Source organism: Typopeltis vanoorti, chromosome 22, assembly GCF_054136105.1.
Source record: "Typopeltis vanoorti isolate ZY-2024b chromosome 22, IOZ_Tvanoo_1.0, whole genome shotgun sequence".
NCBI classification, from domain to species: Eukaryota; Metazoa; Arthropoda; class Arachnida; order Uropygi; family Thelyphonidae; genus Typopeltis; species Typopeltis vanoorti.
In genome coordinates, this window is record NC_143570.1 from 52,365,447 (window position 1) to 52,385,852 (window position 20,406).

The following is a 20,406-nucleotide window of genomic DNA, read 5'->3' on the forward strand; positions in this document are numbered from 1 at the left end:
TAGCTGATAGACATAGGAGAGGAGATATGATAGAGGCATATAAATTATTAAAGGGATTTTATAGGATTGATACTGGTGACATTTTTAAGACCAGTGCTGGAAGGGAGAGAACGAGGGGCCATCCCAAGAGATTATATAGGAGTGTGGTTAACTGTTAGGACTAGATTTGTTGCTTGGAGGGTTGTGAATGTGTGGAATGCTTTGCCAAAGGTGGTTGTGAATGCTTCATCTGTGAATGAATTTAAGGAGATGTATGATAGGTATTGTGTAAATAATGGTTAGTGTATCAATGTAGGATCTCCTGCGATGAGTCTTTTGACTCCACGGAGACACCATAATAATAATAATAATAATAATAATACTTTGTTTCATTGGATAATTGTTATGGTGAATTTCCTTTATTAGAGAACTGTACCTGCAAGACTTTGGTTGTGATTTTTCATCATCATCATCATTTCTTGATATGTAACCTAAAAGGTATGCCAGAGTATACAGAATACTCTGACAGTACTACATGGTTAAGTTTGCATTGTTACTAATCTCCTCCATTAGTCTACCACTTGTCAGCATAACAGCACTGCCAGAACTTTTATTTTTGTCTTCTAGAGTACTTCTGATGCATTAATCCACCTGATTTTGGTCTTCCCATGTCTTTTTTCCTACCATCTTGGCATCTACACCGGTTTTGTTAACCTTTCCTATTCTGTTGAAGACCAGAGACACAAATAAGAGAGTTCTGAGAGTTTTTTTTTTTATTATGGGATTTTGGCAATGACAGCATTTGTTCACGTCCTGATTTTATTTAGAACTCTCATATTTGTGTCTAGTCTTCAATTGAATGTTTTATTTCTAATCCAACTCTTAGATACATAAGTTAAAATGGGTTTGAAAACTGTCTTGTGTACAGGATTTTTCAGTAGTTCTATGGTGAGTAAGTATATTATAATGCTGTTTGCTACAAAGTCAATCATATTTCTTCCACTGACTTTGGTTTCTCTGGTTCACATTAACTCCATTACCAAACAACCCCAATTCATGTGCTACCATGATATGACTCATGGTTGACTATGGACATAACAACATGTGGTGAGAACCTTATCTCTTCCACGCATTGTTGTAAGTATTCATGGCTGTAAATCTGTGTGTGTTCAATAGGCTGGTTTGCCTGGAATCTCAGATGAAAATCTGAGATTCCAGGTGAAAAAACCTTCTACCTCTGTACGAGACCGGCTAGCTAACCTTTAATCAAAACAGATAAAAGTTCCTCATGTCATGGACAGGAATTGAACCCAGGTCTTTCCGACCAAAGGGCTCGTCAATACCAAATGAGCTATGGAAACTCTTACCAAACAATAGCCACCCTAAATGCACAATTCCATATTCAATCAGATGCAATTCATCATTTTTATAAAAATCCTTTCTTCTATTACACATATCCCAAATATCAACACACACTCAGATACTGCAGTTAGGTTAGTATGTGATTTGAGAGAAATGTTAGGGATGGTGTAACAGAAAATGAAACCACTAATGTTTGATAGTTTTGAGTTTTTAAGAAGAGTGCAAATTATGAATGAAAAGATAGGCCAACACATGATTAATGTTGCTTTTCAGATCATTTGTATCACTAACTTCAGCAGTTCTACATCTGACCTTTCCTTCACAGCCAAGCTTGCTCTCAGCTGTACTCTAGGCAAGCATGCCTTTTACACACTCCTGTCTCACTCACTCTAAATCAATGAGTCATCACACAAGTTTCATTACTATTCTGCCCTGCATAACCATTATTGCCCTCACTCATTACTTTTCATTCATATCTAATGCACTTTCAATCCTCCCTTGCTGCACTATTTGTCTTAAAGTAAAAATCCGATCCTCACAATCCTCTATTTGGCCTCAGTTCAGTTTATTCTTTTCAAAGTTTCTCTTCAACAATTTTATTCTTAACCTCATCTAAAGTATATGTCTATAAATCTTACCTAGAACATACACAGTAAAATAAATTCTTCTGTAATTCTTTTCCATTTTATGGATGAGTACTATGAGAACTCTACTACAACCATTTGCAGCCAACCTTCTGAATCATTTCTGAAAGCAATCAGATTTCTGAATGCTTTTTTTGGACCAAAGAAATTATATGTACTTCTCATTGCATTTATCTAGAGTACCTTCTATTACTATTCTATCAATGCATATCTCCTTTAATAATTTTTCAAATTATTCCAGACATTCAGAATACCTTTATCTTAGTTTTAATGTCACCTTTATTATCTTTTATTCCTTTTAGTATGTTTTCTTCTATTGTTAAGTTTTTTAATAGCCTTTTGAATATTTTGCCAAACTAAAGATATCTATTTTCTATTTTCTTTCCAAAGTTTTGTCAATAACCAATTTTACATACAGCTTTCTTACTTTTTTTTTTTTTTGTATTCTCTAAGAATACATGCTAATTTACTTGTCCAGAACCTCTTATGACTTTTTTCTTTTCATTACTGATTCTTTAATTTAATGACCCCAGAACGAAGTTTTGGTAAAACATACAGCGCTAGCAAAACTCTCATTTCTTAATTAAAAAAACCTCCTTATCCTCCCATTTTATTTTGTGCATATTCAAATCTCTAGATCAGATGAAATGGTGAAATTTCTCTTCTGGAGATAAAAACTAATCCCTAGCCTTTCTTGGCATAAACTTATATCAAGTATTAGCTCTTCAACAACCAAGAAATTATTCTCCTCTCATTCCAAGCATTACTTTGTTTCTGAATATCTATTAATTCTATAGAAACTCCAATCTTGTCAAATCACTGAAGGAGCCTTTAAGATCTTGCTAAAAATCCTTAACTCATTAGTGAAGAGGACAATTAGACTAATCAATGATATATTTCTTAAAGATTCAATCTTTTTTTTCTTATTCTTTTTTTCATACAGTTGATTCAGTGTTCAGTGTTGGCTATATACATTTTCTAAGATATTTCCATACTCATACTCAGAAATGATATCAGTACTTCTTGCACTCTTTTCCAAATCAGTAGTTTAGAGTGGCTAGTTATAGCAGTTCAACTCCAAACTCACTCTGATTTCCTTTATGTCTACAGAAGGGAGAATAATCTCCCTTCTGTAGACATAAGTTTCTGTGGTTAAGCAACTCTGTAGGTTTTCATTATTGACACCATATTGTAATATAAAGAGTTTATTAAAAATAAACAATTAAAAAACTGACAAGTTTCATGCATCGTAAGACTTACATCATCATCAGGAGTAATGGTATGCAAAAGTTTTACACAACAAAAGCTTATTGACGATTAATTACACATGTTATATGTTTTTTATAATTTCACAAATGTTAAATTGATAAACCCGAATACAAATGATACATTCATTACTGTATGTATGTGTTGGAACATTGCTAGCTGTTGCCACATTCTGAGATTCACGCGTGCTATATCCTAGGTCCGTGGCAGTTAAATATTTGATGAAAGCAGACCACACTTGATGTAAAATCAAGCCTTGATTTTTATTGCACTGTGTAGGGATCCTAAGCATTTGTGTATCTTATTTTAAATTTTCTTGCGAAACAGTTATTATCAATATACAGTGGTGCCTCGCAATTCAACACTAATACATCGCCGAACTAATGTCGAATTGCAGGACAATATTTCTCATATTAGTCTACGGAAAATAGATTCATTCGTTGTCAGACCCCCCCCCTCCCCTGTTAGGGAGAATGGGAGAGAAATACACCATATTATTTACTTTACGTATTTTACTATTGTATAACACACTAAATTACAAAATACACTATTGTATACACAATACATACAATCAGATGTTGGAAGGGAGTCTTCGTTATCCTGTTCTACCTCTTCTTATCTCCTCTTTGCTTGAACAGGAATGAGGAACTGATCAAGGGTGGACTGTCTCTCCCTCTTTTTCAAGATGGTTTTGAAGTGATGCATGATGGTGTTGTTGAACAACAACACCATCATGCATCACTTCAAAACCATGATGGTGTTGTTGTTCAACAACACCATCATGCATCACTTCATGATGGTGTTGTTGAACAAGTCTGTCATTCTACTCACATTAGCAGTGTTGTGCCATTCTAAACAGACTGCACCTTCTCCCAATAGAATAAAACTTCTTTAATGGCAGCTGTTGGCATCGGCCCTTTTTCCCTACCATCCTCTTCTTCAAGTGAAATTCCTCTTTCTCTCTCCTTTGTTTGCTGTTCGCTGAGTGCTCTGAGTTTTTCCACGGTCAGTTCGTCATTGTGATCCTCCACCAGCTCTTCTACATCAGCTTCATCAACCGAATTCTATGTAGAGATTCTCCACCATCGAAACGATCTCTCGAATAGCTGCTTCTGATTCTCCAGCTACTTGGTCTGCACTGCTGTCACCCTGAGAAAAATTAGGAACAAGTTTCTTACACAATGCCAGAAGGGTTCTCTGTGTCACTCCATCCCAGGCAGTTTTAATAAAGGAAATAGCGTGAATAATGTTGAACTCGGTTTTCCAGAAGTCCTTCAGTGTCTTGTCAGAAGAGTGAGTCACGTCGAAAAGCCATGAGAACAAAGCCTTGGTGTAAAGTTTTTTAAAACACGCAATCACTTCTTGATCCATGAGTTGGATCAGTGACGTTGTCTTTGGAGGCAAGAACTGGACTTTGATGAAGTCCAAGTCAACTTCAAGAATGTCCTCTAAGTCTTGAGGGTGGGCACTAGCACTATCAAGGATCAGCAGCTTTCAAAGGCAAATTGTTGTCAGTGAGGAACTTCTTCATGCTTGGAGCAAACACCTTAAAAATCCAATCTTTGAAAACTTGCTGGTCTACTCAGGATTTTGCATTGGATTTCCACATCACTGGCAGTTTGGAATTAATGATTTTCTTCCCAAAGCACCGAGGATTTTCTGAGTGGTAAACCAGAAGTGGCTTTAGTTTAAAGTCTCCGCTTGCATTTGCTGCCAATAACAGGGTAAACCTATCTTTCATAGGCTTATGTCCTGGGAGCTTCACTTCTTCTTGCGTGATGCAAGTTCAATTTGGCAAGCGCTTCCAAAATAACCCAGTTTCATCCCTGTTAAAAATTTGCTGTAGCAGGTAGCCTTCCTTCCTGATTAAATCTTCAAATTTTTTCACAAACTTTTCTGCAGCCTCTTTATCTGCACTAGCAGATTCCCCCTGTCTGAGAACACTATAGTTGAGTGTTATACCTTGGAATCTGTGAAACAGCCTCAACCTGCTTTGAATTCCTCAGTTTGATTTGAAGTACATCCTGGAATTTTCTTCTGCAATTCTTCAAAAATTAACCTAGCCTTCTCACAGATCATTGTCTGAGTTACTGGATCTCAATTCATCTGTCTTTCTCTAATCCAGGTGATAAGCAGCTTTTCCATTCCTTCATTGATTGAAGATCTATTGTTGTCAGAAATCTTCATTGCACCAGCAGACACCCTAGCACACATAATCTTCTCTCTCTCTCTCTGTTGCCAAAAAGTTGCCACAGTTGAACTAGGAACGCCATTAGCCAGCAAAGGTCAGTCAGTTGGTAGAGGCTCTGCTACTAATGGCTCACAAAAAGTTAGCAAATTTGAGCACGGTTAGTAGTTGGAAGAGATCAATCATTTGATGCTGTTGGCACACTCTCCCTCGATGAGTCTTTGGACTTCCTGGAGGTGTCACATAATAATAATAATAATAATACTCTTGAGCTACATCTGTAATTGTTCTACCTTTCTGCACTTTATCTACAATTTCCTTCTTCTTCTCTATGCTCAACCAAGTGTGCTTCTTTTCTGAATTATTCCTCTGTTCACTTATTTTTAGACCCATTCTTAAATTTCACTCAAAAAAATAATAACTGCAGATGCACAAAATTTTTACTTTCTGAAAAATGCAGAATTGAAAATTAGCACAAACAACACGAGCAAACACCAAACAAGAAATGACAAATAACAAATGACATTGCACAATTCCATGCACGTGCCGGCCCACGAAATTCAACTGTTGAATTGCGAGGCACCACTGTATAACTCTTTTGTTTGTTGCCAGAGTACTTGATGGTCAGTAGTGGTTGTGCGTAATGCTAACCTGATTTGTGCTCCCTTCTTTTTTCAATGTCTTTTATATGTTCAGACACATGAATCTCTCCTGACCTTCCTGTCTGGCCTAAACAGCAAATGACACAAGAGCAATGAATCTCACAGACACCTGGTTGTTTCATGAGGTGATGTGGCAGTTTTGGTGGATGAAGGAATGTTGATATTTTTTGTAAAGGTAAAAAAGCCACTTTTATGTTGTACTTGTGGAACAACATAACCACTTTGTCCATAACATTTTTGATGTACGGCAGTGTGATTGCATTCTTGAAATCTTGTTTAAGTGAGGGAGTTGCAGGAGCTGTATTAAGAATTTTTTTGATCATCTTGGGTTCAAAACCATTAAGTGCAAGGTTCTGTGTCAGATAGTGTAATTTTTCATTTCTTTTAATTGGTGTGCTAGATATGTTGTATGCCCTGTCTATTTATTGTTTTAAAATGTCTATTCTTAATAAATTACAATGTGATCTTAATACCGAAAACTTCCTACAAAATCTCTTCTCTTATGCATTTGCTAAAGGGCTATCAGCTAGTTTTAATTTTCTCATTTTTCTCAACATTTTCTGTCTATCTATGGTATCAGTATATTATAGACAGAACTACCTCTCGTGTGTGGTATTACTATAAAAAATTATAGAGGGAAAACAAAGTTGATGAAGAGAGCAAGAATGTCATGAAGAATGGTCAGAAAAAATATATACAAAAGTATATTTATATCCTATAAATAAAAAAATATAAAAGTGAGCTGTTTTAATAACAGCAAAACAACTACAACACTGTATATATTTTGTGTAATTTTAATGACAGAGGCAATTAAATTCTACATCATTATATACTGCACTTTTCTGCTGCCCCTACTTTCTAACTGTCATTTAATTTATAATTGTAATTCTTGCATAATTTGAGCAGGTTTATTGCAAAAACTACAGATGATGTTAAATTTAAATTATATTAAATATTTTTAACTACTTAAGGAGGAATGTTTTACCATTTAATGGTGGTTTATGTGAGTGAATACTACTTGGCACACTTAAAAGAATTCTATGACTAGGTATTTTTGGAAGAGCAGAAAAATCATCTGGATGTGATCCATTATGCATTCTACCAATAATCAAATTTTCATAAGGTTTTTTTTGATGAGAATCAATAGGATGGATTAAAATTCCTCTTCTTGTAACCTTTTTAAAACATTAAAAGAAAGAGACATTATTATTATTATTATTAAGATTATTAAGTAATAAATAAATAAATTCATAAATCTTAATAATAAATTATTAAGATTTATTTTTTATTCATATTCTAAATTCATGATATGATGATAACCTGGTATAAATTTAGAATATGAGGAATATTCTTTAGAGTATGCTGAATTCAGAATATTTTTTGCTGCTTGTGTTTTTTATCCAAGTGTTTGCTTACACTTGGATTAAACCAAGAATATAATTTCTTGGAATCTTTATTTTATGGCAAAACTAAATTCAAAGAGAATATTCCATATATATAATCATCATCATCAAATTCCTGATATATACCCTCAAGAGGTGTCAAGATATCAAGATATGACAGTACTACATGAAAAATTTACATCATTACTAAATCCCTATCTACAATTTTCCTCCAAATCAATCTGTTACCTATCAAGACGCCAACATTATCAGATCTTATATTACTATCTTCTAAGGCATTTTCTACTGCATCAATCCACCTACATCTTGGTCTTCCTCTGGGTCTTTTTCCTGTAAACCTGGCAGAGAACACTTGTTTTGCTAATCTTTCCTCTCCCATTCTGTTTAAGTGACCATACCACCTGATATTAGTTCTGCTAACGCATTCCTGGATGCTGGCATCCAGGAATGTGTTAGCAGAAGGTGTTAATATCCTCATTTTTAATATGATATTGCCAATGATGCCATCTGTTCATGCCCCTAATCTTTCTTAGGACTCTCATATCTGCGGTCTCTAGTCTTTGGTCAAGTGTTTTACTTCTGACCCAGCTCTCAGATCCATAAGTTAAAATTGGCTTGAATACTGTCTTGTATACAGCTAATTTCTCTCTTATTCCATATAAATTTATTCAGTTGACTTCCTACCATACCAGCTTTGTTGATTCTGTTGTCTATTTCCATATTTAACTTACCATCTTCACTAAAAATCATGCCTAAGTAGCTGAAATGTTTTACTTGTTCTATAAGTTCTCCATTCACAATGCAGTTGATATTTTCAATGTTTCTTGCTTATTTTCATTGTCTTTGTCTTTTTAATGCTGACCTTCATACCATATCTATTACAACAGTTATTCAATTTAGTCAGTTTTGGTTAATCTTCCTCTGATGTCTTCCAAAACAGTGATTCTTCACATTAATAATGGATCCCAGGTAGTGGAACTTATTGACTTCTCAATTCTTTCTTCATTAACATAGACTTGTTTCTCAGGAGCTTCTCTGTCTATTCCTTTGAGAATCATAATCTTTGTTTTGCTAGCATTGAGTTGAAGTCCTCTGTCCTTACTGATCTCAATAACCTTGTCAAGGATTCATCTTAGTTCTTCCTTGTCATTACAAAGGTACTGTATCATCAGCATACCTTATGCTCATCCAATGCTACATGCATGATGTCCTCAGTATAGATACTAAACAGGTGAGGAGAGAGAGAGAGTAAGCCTTAAGTTAATCCAACACTTGTTCTTACTGTGGCTTTTTGCTCACTGTACAAGTTAGCTATCAATTTGATAATGTGTCAAGGAAAGCAGATTATTTTCATTACTTCCCACAATTTCACATACTCAGCACAACCAAAAGTTCTGGAATAGTCTATGAAACACATTACCATAGGAAGTCTAAATTCGTTATACTTTTCAATGTTCTGTCTAAGGAAAAGAATCTGATTTCTAGTGCCCCTGCCTTTCCTAAAACCTGCTTGTTCCTCAAACATCTCTAACTAAACTTTGACTTTAATCCCTATTTAGATTGATCTTTAATAAAATCTTGCTTGCATTAGAGATTAAACTAATTATTATTATTGTATGGGCATCTCCATGGAGTCCGAAGACTCATCGCGGGTGACTCAAATAATCCACACAATCTATCATACTTCTCCTTTAACCCATTAACAGATAATGCACTTACAACTCACTCTGGCAACCCATTCCACTCATTCACAACTCTCCAAGCAAAAAATCTAGTCCTCACACCCTAATAACCACACCTTTATTCAACTTCCAGGGATCACCCCTTGTTCTCTCTCCTCCAGCCAAGTGCTAAAACATTTCCCCTGCATCAATCGTATAAAACCTTTTAAGCAACTTAAATGTTTCTATCATATCTCTGCCTTTTCTCCTATCAACCAACTTCTGAACTCCACATACTCTCAATCTATCTTCATAGGGAACATTCCACAGACTGCTCACAATCTTGGTGGGTGACTTGTCTCTGATCTTCTCCACCACTTCTTCATCCTCAAGTAACCCAGGAGACCAGACTTGACCACAGTAATCTATATGTGAATGTATCGAGACCTATAAAGAGGAATAACAATTTCCTTATCTCTACTAAAATTTGGCTATTGATGTGTTCATCAATAGCCAAATAATCTTATGGGCTCCAAAGCAACCTTAGCAACCTGTCCTCTAAACTTTAACTCTTTGTCTACCACCACCACTCCTAAATCTCTAACTTCATCTCTTTCCTGGAGTACAGTAACATCAATGTGATAAACAGTTTGTAATCTATTTATCCCAAAATGCATAACTTTATATTACTCCACATTAAACTGACACCATTCATCTTTTGTCCACACTGACAGCCTATTTAAATCGTCCAGCAAGCTCTCCACATCATTGCCTTGATTAACTATTATTTTTCCTAATTTCACATCCCTGGTCTATATCATTTATGTATAAATTAAACAGCAATATATCATTTATGTATAAATTAAACAGCAATGGTCCCAGCATCAAACCTTGTGACACACCACTAGTCACCTGTTTTTGCCTCAATTTTACCCATCCATATACCACTTCTTGATATCTGTCCAGCAACCATTCTCTTATCCACTTAACCAGTGTCATATCCATCCCCATTTGTTCTAATTTGTATAAGAGAGTTCCATGTAGTACTTTGTCAAATGCCTTTGAAAAATCCAGCAGAATCATCTTGTAGCCATTTTCTTTATCCAACTCTGCTGTTACTCTATTATAAAAACTCTTTCTTTTAAGGTTACACGGTGATTAGCATTCATATTTATGAATTTAGGGACACAAAACACACGTGTTGAAAAGATTATTTTACTGATTAATAATAAAATAATAACTTTACATGTGTATAAGAACCAAGCTACATGCTGTTGCACTCTATACAGGTAAATTACATCTACGTTGCTAACTAATCTTTTTACTTAGCCTGCCCTCTAGTGATTAAAAAAAAATAAAACACTCTGCTAAAGTCCTCACATACTAGGATTCTTCTGGAATTATACAGTTCATATTGTTATATTATGATTATTTTCTGGATTTGTACAGTAAGGTTGCTATTGAATGTTCAGGAAAAAAAAAAAAAAAAAAAAAAAAAAAAAAAAAAAAAAAAAAAACACTCCAACAAGTCTTCTTGTATTGAGATTTTTCTTTGTGGTTGCTATGAAGGTTGCAGATGGGTCCTTCACATTCTTGGAATGATTAGACCATCATTTTAATTCAGATTTGGATCATATTTGAGCATTTCACATGCTTCCTTGAATTTCGGCTCGAACCAGGTTTTTGTGCGGTGTAGGGACTTGGTACCTTTCCAATCAATTCTGTGGTATGTTTGGAGTGCGTGGTCAGAAAGGCTGGTTTTTCCAAAATGGAGGTATTTTATGTGTCGTTTGTGTTCATCCTTCCTGATTGGGATGGTTCACCCTGTTTTCCTTATGTATGGTATGTTACATGTGCATTGTATTTTGTAAACCCCTGGGTGGGCTAGGTGTGGCAGAGAATCCTTGGAAGAACTGAGTAGGTGTCTTAATTTTGTTGGAGGTTTAAAGGTGGTTTTGATGTATTTGTGTAGTGTTCTGTCTATTTTCTCAGAAATGCCTTTATAGCAATAGCGTTCTTGAAATCTTTTTTGTTATTAGTGGTATCTTTGTGAAGGATCTTGTGAATGGTTTTTATACTGTATCTATTTTTTATAAAGGTATGTTTGATGGTTCATGGTTAAGAGGAGCTTGTTCATTTGAACAAATAGTTTGAGCTCTGTGTTTAAGGGTGCTTATGACCCCCCGTTTTTGTGTTGGGTGGTGATAAGAAGTTTTGTGTATGTACTGGCCTGTGTGAGTGTAGGTTTGCGGTAAATTGAGAAGGAGAGACAGCCTGAAGGAAGACGTGTGACAAGTGTGTCTAGGAATGGAAGAGAGTTGTTTTTTTCCATTTCAATGGTGAATTGGATGCGTTTGTGTTGTTTGTTAAGGTGGCTAAGGAATGTATTTAGTGTTTCGTGGCGGTGGAGCCAAATTGTGAAAATATCGTCGACGTATCTGAGCCAAATTTTGGTTTTATGCAAGCCTAAATATAAAAATCTATTATAAAAAGATAGTAGATTAGATAGTAAAGATAGTATCATATTTTTATCCACCCATTCTTGAATTCTCTTTTTGAGCAATTTTTCCAGTACTTTTACCACCATTCCTGAGATACCGATTGGTCTATAATTTGCTACTGCAGTCTTAGAACATCCCTTTTGTCTTCTTTTCATTCCCTTTGAAACTCTACCTGAGCAGAGTTTCAAAGGGAGTGGACATTCCCTTGTACATTTGTGAAAAACCTGAGTTGATATCCCATCTAACTGCACAGTTGTATTTACTTTGAGATTCTGCAATATCCTAAGTATCTCCAATTCATCCACCTCCGTTCCCACCTTAGTGTCTATCACATATGTTAAAGCAGTAACCTCACTAGGATGATATAACCTTGCAAAGTGGCCATGAAAATAGAGGAGAACGAAATGTGCCATTCGATTTTGGCTCAAACTTGTGCTTTAGATCAGGAGCTAAACAAAATATCTTTTTATGATTGTGCCTCCTCATCTGGAACTTTATCTCTTATTATTTATTAGCATAAAAACTTTCCTTGTCCTGCCTGATGACTTTTCTGTCTTCTCTATATAATCTCATATTCTTTCGTCTCTGTGTCTCTTTGTTTCTTCAACCAGATCCCATGTTGAATCTGATATTCATGAGTCTCTTGGTCTTCTAATTGGGCTTAAATATGAGTAATATATAAGTAATTTTTTTTCTTAAAACTATAGTCCATTAGTATAATGAAGGGTCGTTTTTTCATTATTCTTTTTTTAAAATTAAAATATTTAATATTTAAAATATTTATATATCTTTTTACAAAATTCAGAAACCCTGCTCTAGGTTCTTATTATTTGCACTAAAGCCTCATGTAGGGCCTTGGCCTCCCATTTTTGCATTTCATAACTCACTACGAGTTGTTATCCCCACACTCACCCATGTGTAATTGTCTGTGAAGTGTTGTGTTCTTAAGGCCGGTTTGTCTGCTTTGCAGGAGGAGAAACCTCAGATAAACTGGAGAGAAAAAACCCTGTGATCCATGCCCAAGACCGGCTAACTTGGCTATGTCTGAGAAAGATCCTTAAGCTCATCATGTCAGCGACAAGAATCAAACGCAGGACACTCCTTTCCCAGGCATATGGTTGCAGAGCACGTAACCACTCAGCTAATCACGCTTAGTATGTAGACACCCTGCTCTACATACTAAGCATAATTTTTTCAAGTCATTTCAAATCTCCAATAAGTGGGGTGATGGTATCATGCTAGGCAATGAAACTGCTTCAACATTGGTAGTACATGGGATAAAAATAGACCATAGTATGACTGTGATATATGAGGTGATCATAGTACTCCACCCAGACTGACACTTGACTAGTGAGATATTTTCCTGATTGGCAAGCCAGCAAAAATTTCCAAGTCCTAGGGTGCAATGATTACATCTGCTACTTTCCCAATTCCCTCATCTCTCCAAGTTATCGAGTATATTTAAGTAACTGGCAGCCAATCAATTTTCTAAGTTTACTGGAAAATCAAACTAATATCACTGAACACTTTATACAAGCTCTTTACTTTTTTTAAGAATTTTGGATGGAAAGAATTACTAAAGAAAATATATGTACATTATATTTCTGGATATCACTGTACAAAAAAGTACAACCTGTACAGAGATGATACAAAAAAGTTTAGGAACTTACTTTTACCCACTGCCAATCGGCACAATGTTGTACTGACCACTGAGGAAATAATTCATCTTTTATAAATTTAATCTGGTTTTCATTATTGGTTGCCCATATCACTACCACAGAACCTGGCTTACCCAAGGATGAAACTGGCAAGTTCAGCAAGCTATTAAGTGACATTTTGGTGTATCTGAAAAACAAAAACAAATATAAGAAAATACAACCTCTATACTGAAATTAAAAATACCATTATATTTAAAATTAAAAGAAAGACAAAACAACAACAAAAAAAAAACAACAGTAACACTAGACTAACTTTTAACTGATGCTGAAGGTGAGAGAAATAATAATGATAATCACTGAGCAAATACTTCATTCAATTTTTATCTTCAAACTGTAAGGAAATTTTTTGCTCACATTTGAATCTCACTTATAAACAGTGAGATTCAATCATCTGTTTGCAGCAGAAGCAGTAGTCACTCGACCTCAATTGATGTTGGTTTTGACAACCTCCAGTGATTGAAAAATAAGTTACATGCCGAAATGGCTTGCAAAAAAGATGAGTTACTAAAATTTCAGGAAATATCTTATCTAAGCATTTTCTGCAACTTTTGAAAGAGTTTAATACCGTTGTAAATTTTTTGTCGTTTGTTTAAAATCTTATTATTTCTTTATTCTTATTATATCCTATTAAATATTTGTCTGATGCACCTTTGTAAAATATTTACTTTTCCTTTTATCTATTCTATCCATCTACTTCCTTACTTAAATTTATTCTTGCCCCCCCCCCCCTTTTTTTTTCTGTAGCTAGTGGACCTCGTGTTAATAAGTCTATCTAACACAACAGTCCCTGATCAATTGTGCAATATCAATTAAGAAATTTATTTATTCATAACGATTGCACTACTTTTATGTTTGAAAGTCAGGGTGAGGAGAAAACAAAAATAAATTAATACTTCTATACAATTTCTTTACATGCAAGTCGTGGCTCGTAACTTTATTCTATTCCTGCAGGTTTGTTAATATTTTCGAGATAGTGCATTGGCTAAGGAATGAGAACTAGGTAATTACAAAACAAAAACAAGTTTATTATCAAACTAAAGGATATGATACAAAGCACAAAAAAAAGTTAATAAAAGAATTACTTAATCTAAAGCACTTTAACACACAAAGACAACCTGCTATCTAAGCAACAGAAACTATAGTTGCGTTCACTACTATCAGAAAACTTATTGCACCTTGAAATAACAGCGTCATTTATGACACCACTTGGCCTACAAGCAAGCATAAATATTCCAAGAAGGATCACATTAACTTTCTTCCAACATATTCAATACTTAATTGATACTAATTCAAACACTATCACAAGCAACTTATGAATTAGACATACTTTACAATACATGTTCTTCCCTTATTTTAAATTCAATTAAACCACTAGTTAACAAGTAACCTCTTTCAATCCTTTGCAATTTTGAGTTACATTCACATAACATATTATATAATGGCTTACTTGCTAACATTCTCGAGAGGAAAGTCCGATTCACATTCTGTAACACACATTGAGACTGGAGCATCTTCTGTCTGGTCAATCCTCGAGAGTTTTTCTTCATCGGATGCATTGGGGTTCTGCCGTAGCTATCCGGAGCCTAGAGAGCGAGCTGGTGGCAGAGAAACATCTGGAGTAAATGGCGGGAAGAACGATCCTCCTGGATTCAGGGAAGGAACCCAGTAGAACTGTAGGTGAAGAGCCAAGCAAGAGATCAAGGACCAAAAAGCCCAGCACCACGTGTTGCATTGCCTTTTATTCAGAAATCCGCAAGGAGATGTGTTTTGCATTATAGGAGATATTGAGATAGGAGTGTTGGTCTCTTGCTCCACCTTTGCAACGAAGTTGCTCCGGTGTTGTACCACCTTAACCCAGTCCTGAAGATACTTTCAGGCGCAAACGTTGTTTGCTCACACTTGGATAAAGGATTAAACTAAATTTATTATATTATGCCTTTTATTCCATTTTCAGTCCTTTATTCTTAATTCAGAGTATTCCAGGATTAGCCAGAAGCAATGAAAGATTTGACGTCATTGCTGCCCACCAGACCTTAAGATTTTGGTGGTATTCAGTGCTAATCCGGCTTAACTCCTATTAAGCTTCTACAAACAAGTCTAAAGTGCAGGTGCATTCTAACAGTAATTTATTCTTTTATATTTTTACATCTTACTAAGCACATTTTTTTCTTATAATTTCAGACAAAAAAACTGGAAAATCTTTAGCGAAAATTCTCTTAAAAAAATAATTTCTTGCGAGATTTTACACTGTTACAGTCTCAATCAAAACATATAATTAGAACAAGCAGTCCATTAAACTAAATGAAAAGGTGAACCTGAATATAGTAGGAAACATCACATTAATAAATATGTATGATTTAGAGGATCTAAAGTAACTCATTATCATATTTCAATTAAGACAAAAACCTTTACACTGCAATACATATGTATAATGCATTTCATCTGCAATCCCATGACATTCTATAAATATGCAGAATTATTAGAAAGCATATAATTATGACAAGCTAAGGAGTCAGCTTTCAGCAGAGCCATGACATAAAAAATGGGGGGAGAGAGATGTTAGTGGTGTATGGAAGGTCAAATTTTTTTCAATCAAAGAGTGATTGAAAAAAATTGTATGTGAATGTATACCTAGAGTCAGAAGGATAAATCAGGTAGGAGTTAGATGGAACAGGAGCTTCACCAAAAAAAAAAGGTTGTGGAGGGATTATAAAGAAAAAGGTTATTAGATGTCCACGAGCAGGATAAGGTAAAGGCAGGAAGGGTGACTAGTATAGGAAGAAATGAAGGTTAAAGATAATTATGAGAGAAAGCTACCTGATGAGGCCAAAAGAAACCCTAAAGAGTTCTTTCGCTATCTGGCAAGTAAAAGGAGGAATGACTATGGAATCATGACTTTAAAAAATGCTGATGATAAGGAGGTAACAGAACCAAACCATACAGTTGAATTACTGATTGGACATTTTGCAGGGGGGGGGGGGAGATACCATATAGATGGTGACAATGCAATGCCAGATGTGACATTAACTGATAGGAGAAATGGAGGCGCTTAAAATACTGCAGAACCTAAATACAAACACAGACATGGAATTAAACGTATAGTGACCAGTGCATTATGAGAATGTGCAAGAGAATTATCAGCTCCTCTGAAAAAGCTGTTTGATTTAAGCATCAGTACAGGAAAGGTGCCAATGGAAGGAAAGAGAGCCAAATAATTTCACTGCATAAAGGAGGCTCCAATACAGAAATAACAAATTACAGCATCAGCATCTCAGGAGTGGTGGTTAAGGTATAGGAGAAATTGGTGAAAGACAGCATTCAGGAATGGGTGGATAGAAATATGATACTCTATAAGGGACAACATGGTTTGATGAAGGATAGGTCTTGCATTAGTAATTTGCTTACTTTTTATAATAAAGTGACAATGGATTTGGAAAAGGGAAATGGTTATTCAGTGATATTGCTAGACTTTGCAAAAGCATTTCACAAGATTTGACATAGAATTCTACTGCATAAATTAGAGCAAATGTGGATGGATATGAATCTGGTGATTTGTATTAGAGGGTGGCTGATGGACAGATATCAAAGAGTGGTTTATGGAGGCCCTAGGAATTTTGTCACCCTGTGCAATAGCATATTTTGTCATCCGTTCCCTCTAAAAAAACTCTTTTAATGACATCTTAAATGCCATGATGTTAAGCTAGGCTTCAACATGTCTGGTCATAAATTCTAAATAGTAGCATTAGCTAATCAAAATTCATAAGTTAATGAAAAATGATCATAAACTATATTTTTTACAGAAAGAGAGAGACAATTAACCCTTTAATGGTGGAATTCTGTCCTGAAAATGTGCATCTGCATGGGTAATTAAAATCAAGCAAAGATGAGTATACTCATTAAACAAAGAGTAAATGAACCTGCTGTAAATTTTAATTAAATTATAACAAAGTGGTAATTATTAAAAGTTAGTTTATTTGAAAAATTAATCATTTTATTGCTCCACAAGTCATTAATATCACAATTACTATCAACTTAACCTAAAAATTATTATTTTTTTAAAAACCATGAAAAATCCACAAACAGAAAAAAGTATAGCAATTTGCGGTATGATTATAGTTTATAAAATGATCTTTTTTAAAAGCTTTTCGTAGAGTTTTCATTATTTTCTGGGGAAAAATTAGGCACTTTGCACAGTTCTCACAAGAAATTATTTGAATTGCATGCAATGGTATTTTATTTACTTTGCATACAACATTATTTTCATAAAAAATGCAAAAAATCATTGATCATTAGATTCCTTTGTAATAATAAAGATAAATATATTTTTTAACTTTTACTAAAATTTTAATTTTTGTCAAAAAGGTTAATTTATTTTTTCACATGAAGAGTATACTCATCGAACACCATTAACAGGTTAAAAGAAAGAAAGAAAATAATGTACAGCAATTCCTCGATTAATGCGCCTCTGATTAGTGCGTCATTTTTTTTCTATACCCAAGTGTGCCTCTAAAATTTGATTAGTGTGCCTATATATATCTTAAAAATAAATGTTACAGATTTTAAAAATTTTCTATCTATACATTTTTTATGGCTAACTATTTTAAAAAATCACTCACCAGGATGAAATAATTTAGTTACTGAATATGAAGAAAATTTAATCACTGACAAGTCCAAAGAGATTTCACAGAAACAATTTTAAAATATTTTTCACACAATCGAAGTTTTTAAGCAGCAATGCTTAGAGGCTGATCCTGATGAAGAGAGAAGCAGTAAAATTTGCAGAAGAGTAGAAAAGACAATAGGGCCATACTGTCAGTTGTATGAAAAAATGAAACAGAATGTCTCCCAAACTATGTTAGCGCAATTCTTTGATATTCGATTAATGCGCTTGTTTTAAAGAATACATTAGGCACATTAATCAAGGGATTGCTGTATTACTATTAACTTACATGTAAGTAATGCTCATCATGTCGTGTAGAATGAAAAACTGCTAAATCACAAACACGTATCTATGGTAAATATATTTTTTTAGATTTTCGAACAGGTGTCATGTCTTAACATAAGTTAATTTACATTTTCACTGTTAAAATGTAAACATATGTTTAAAACAAAATTTTTCTTGCTTTCATATATTCTCAAAATCACAAATAAGGCCAGTGTAGTCTAATTTCTAACCGATTTCATGTTCAATTGAAATCATGGCAAGACCTTCCAATCGAGTTTCAGCCATTGAAGAACGTAAATAAGTTTTAAGCTTTAGTTTAGAAAGCTTTAATTTGGAAAGAAAAGACTTAGGAAAAGACAGTGTCTGCAATTAAAGTATCATTGAAGATTACTTCAGAACTGGTTGCATTCCCTGGGCTCAGACTAATGTAAAACACAAAAAGAGACACAGTCATCACATCACTGTTAACACTGCACTGTGAACTAGTTGGATTCTCACTGACAAATAAGAAACAATGGAAATCGCACGTGGAAGACAGAATAACAACCATTGTCATGTCGTACAAAATTTCAATATTAGTATACAGAACAGATTCAACACACTCGATTTGTGTGAAAGAGAACCAGATGAACTATGGGAAGAGATTGAAGATATAATTAAAGCAGAAGCAAAGAAGAATATTCCAACAGTGTGTAAGAAGAAGTCTAAATAGCTGTCAGAAGATGACATCAAAACTGTTCAGGAAAGGAGGAAAATGAAGGCTACAGGAAATTTGCAGGAGGTATGGCATTCGAATGCAGAATTTCAACGACAAGCCAGAAGAGACAAGGAAAAATATTTAAACCAGGTATGCCAATAAATAGATGACCAAAACAAGAAAGGAAAAACAAGAGATCTTTTCAAAAATATCAGGGAATTGACAGGGAAGTTCAGCACTAAGGTGACAATATTGAAAAGTAAATACAAAGGATATCTTACAGAAGCCCTTTACAGAAAAGACTCCAAAATTACTGACAAATTTGAAGAGCAGGATTATACACAGGAGCCAGTACCACTGGAGAGTGAAGTGAGGTGGACACTGCAACAGCTATCCACTAGAAAGCACCAGGAGGGGACGGAATACCTATTGAGCCTCAAAGCCCTGGGAGAAGAGGCAGTTAAAATTTTAATATGTCAAAAAACAACTACGTGGCCTAGGGAATGGAAAAAATCAGTTTTATTGAAGAAAGGCAATGCAAGAGAGTGCAAAAATTACAGAACTATAGCACTGATTTCTCATGCAAGTCTTACTTAAGATCATTCAGAAAAGACTGGAACCATTCATGAAGAGAGAAATGTCAGATGAACAGGCAGGATTTTGAAAAGGAAAAGGAACAAGAGATCAGATCGCCAAGGTGATATGGATAATAGAAAGAGCACAGGAATATCAAAAGAATGTCTATCTTTGTTTCTTTGACTATAGTAAGGCTTTTGACTCTGTAGATCATGTGAAACTGTGGAATGTGTTAAGAACAATGGGAGTACCAGAGCATTTCATTATCCTTCTGAGGAATCTTTACTATGAACAAGAAGCTAATGTCCAAACAGATCTTGGAGAAACTGAGTATTTCACAATAGGTAAAGTGGTGTGGCAAGGATGTATTTTATCTCTGTGCCTGTTTAACTCGTACAGAGAGAGAATACATTTTAAGAATTTTACATTTTCAGTTGGAATTAAAATTGGTGGAAGAAATATTAATAATTTGAGGTATGCAGATGATACCACCTTGCTAGTAGAATGCAAAGAAGATTTGGAGGAATTAATATGAAAGTTAGAGAAGAAAGTGCTAAATATGGCCTTAAACTTTACCTCAAAAAGACAAAAGTCATTGCAACATGTGAACTTAATGATTTTGAAGTAGATGGGAAGAAAATGGAAGTAGTTAAAAATTTTGTGCTCGTAGGATCCCAAATTGATAAAGAAGGGCATTGTACTGAAGAAGTTAGAAGAAGATTATTACTCGGAAAGAAAGCAATGGCAAATTTAAGCAAGATCTTTAAAGATAAAAATATTAGCCTCGCAACAAAAATCAGAATC

At 34.6% G+C, this 20,406-nt stretch overlaps 1 protein-coding gene across 1 annotated transcript in view; it reads right to left on the reverse strand.

Moving 5' to 3' along the window:
* Mettl4 (Methyltransferase like 4) overlaps positions 1–20,406 on the reverse strand; it is a 76,668-nt gene that overhangs the window by 9,591 nt on the left and 46,671 nt on the right. Inside the window, exons 6-7 of the mRNA XM_090412237.1 lie at positions 13,337–13,511; positions 7,087–7,276 (exon numbers count right to left, since the gene is read on the reverse strand). Coding sequence (XP_090268363.1) covers positions 7,087–7,276; positions 13,337–13,511 — 365 coding nt within the window. The remainder of the gene's footprint in view (positions 1–7,086; positions 7,277–13,336; positions 13,512–20,406) is intronic.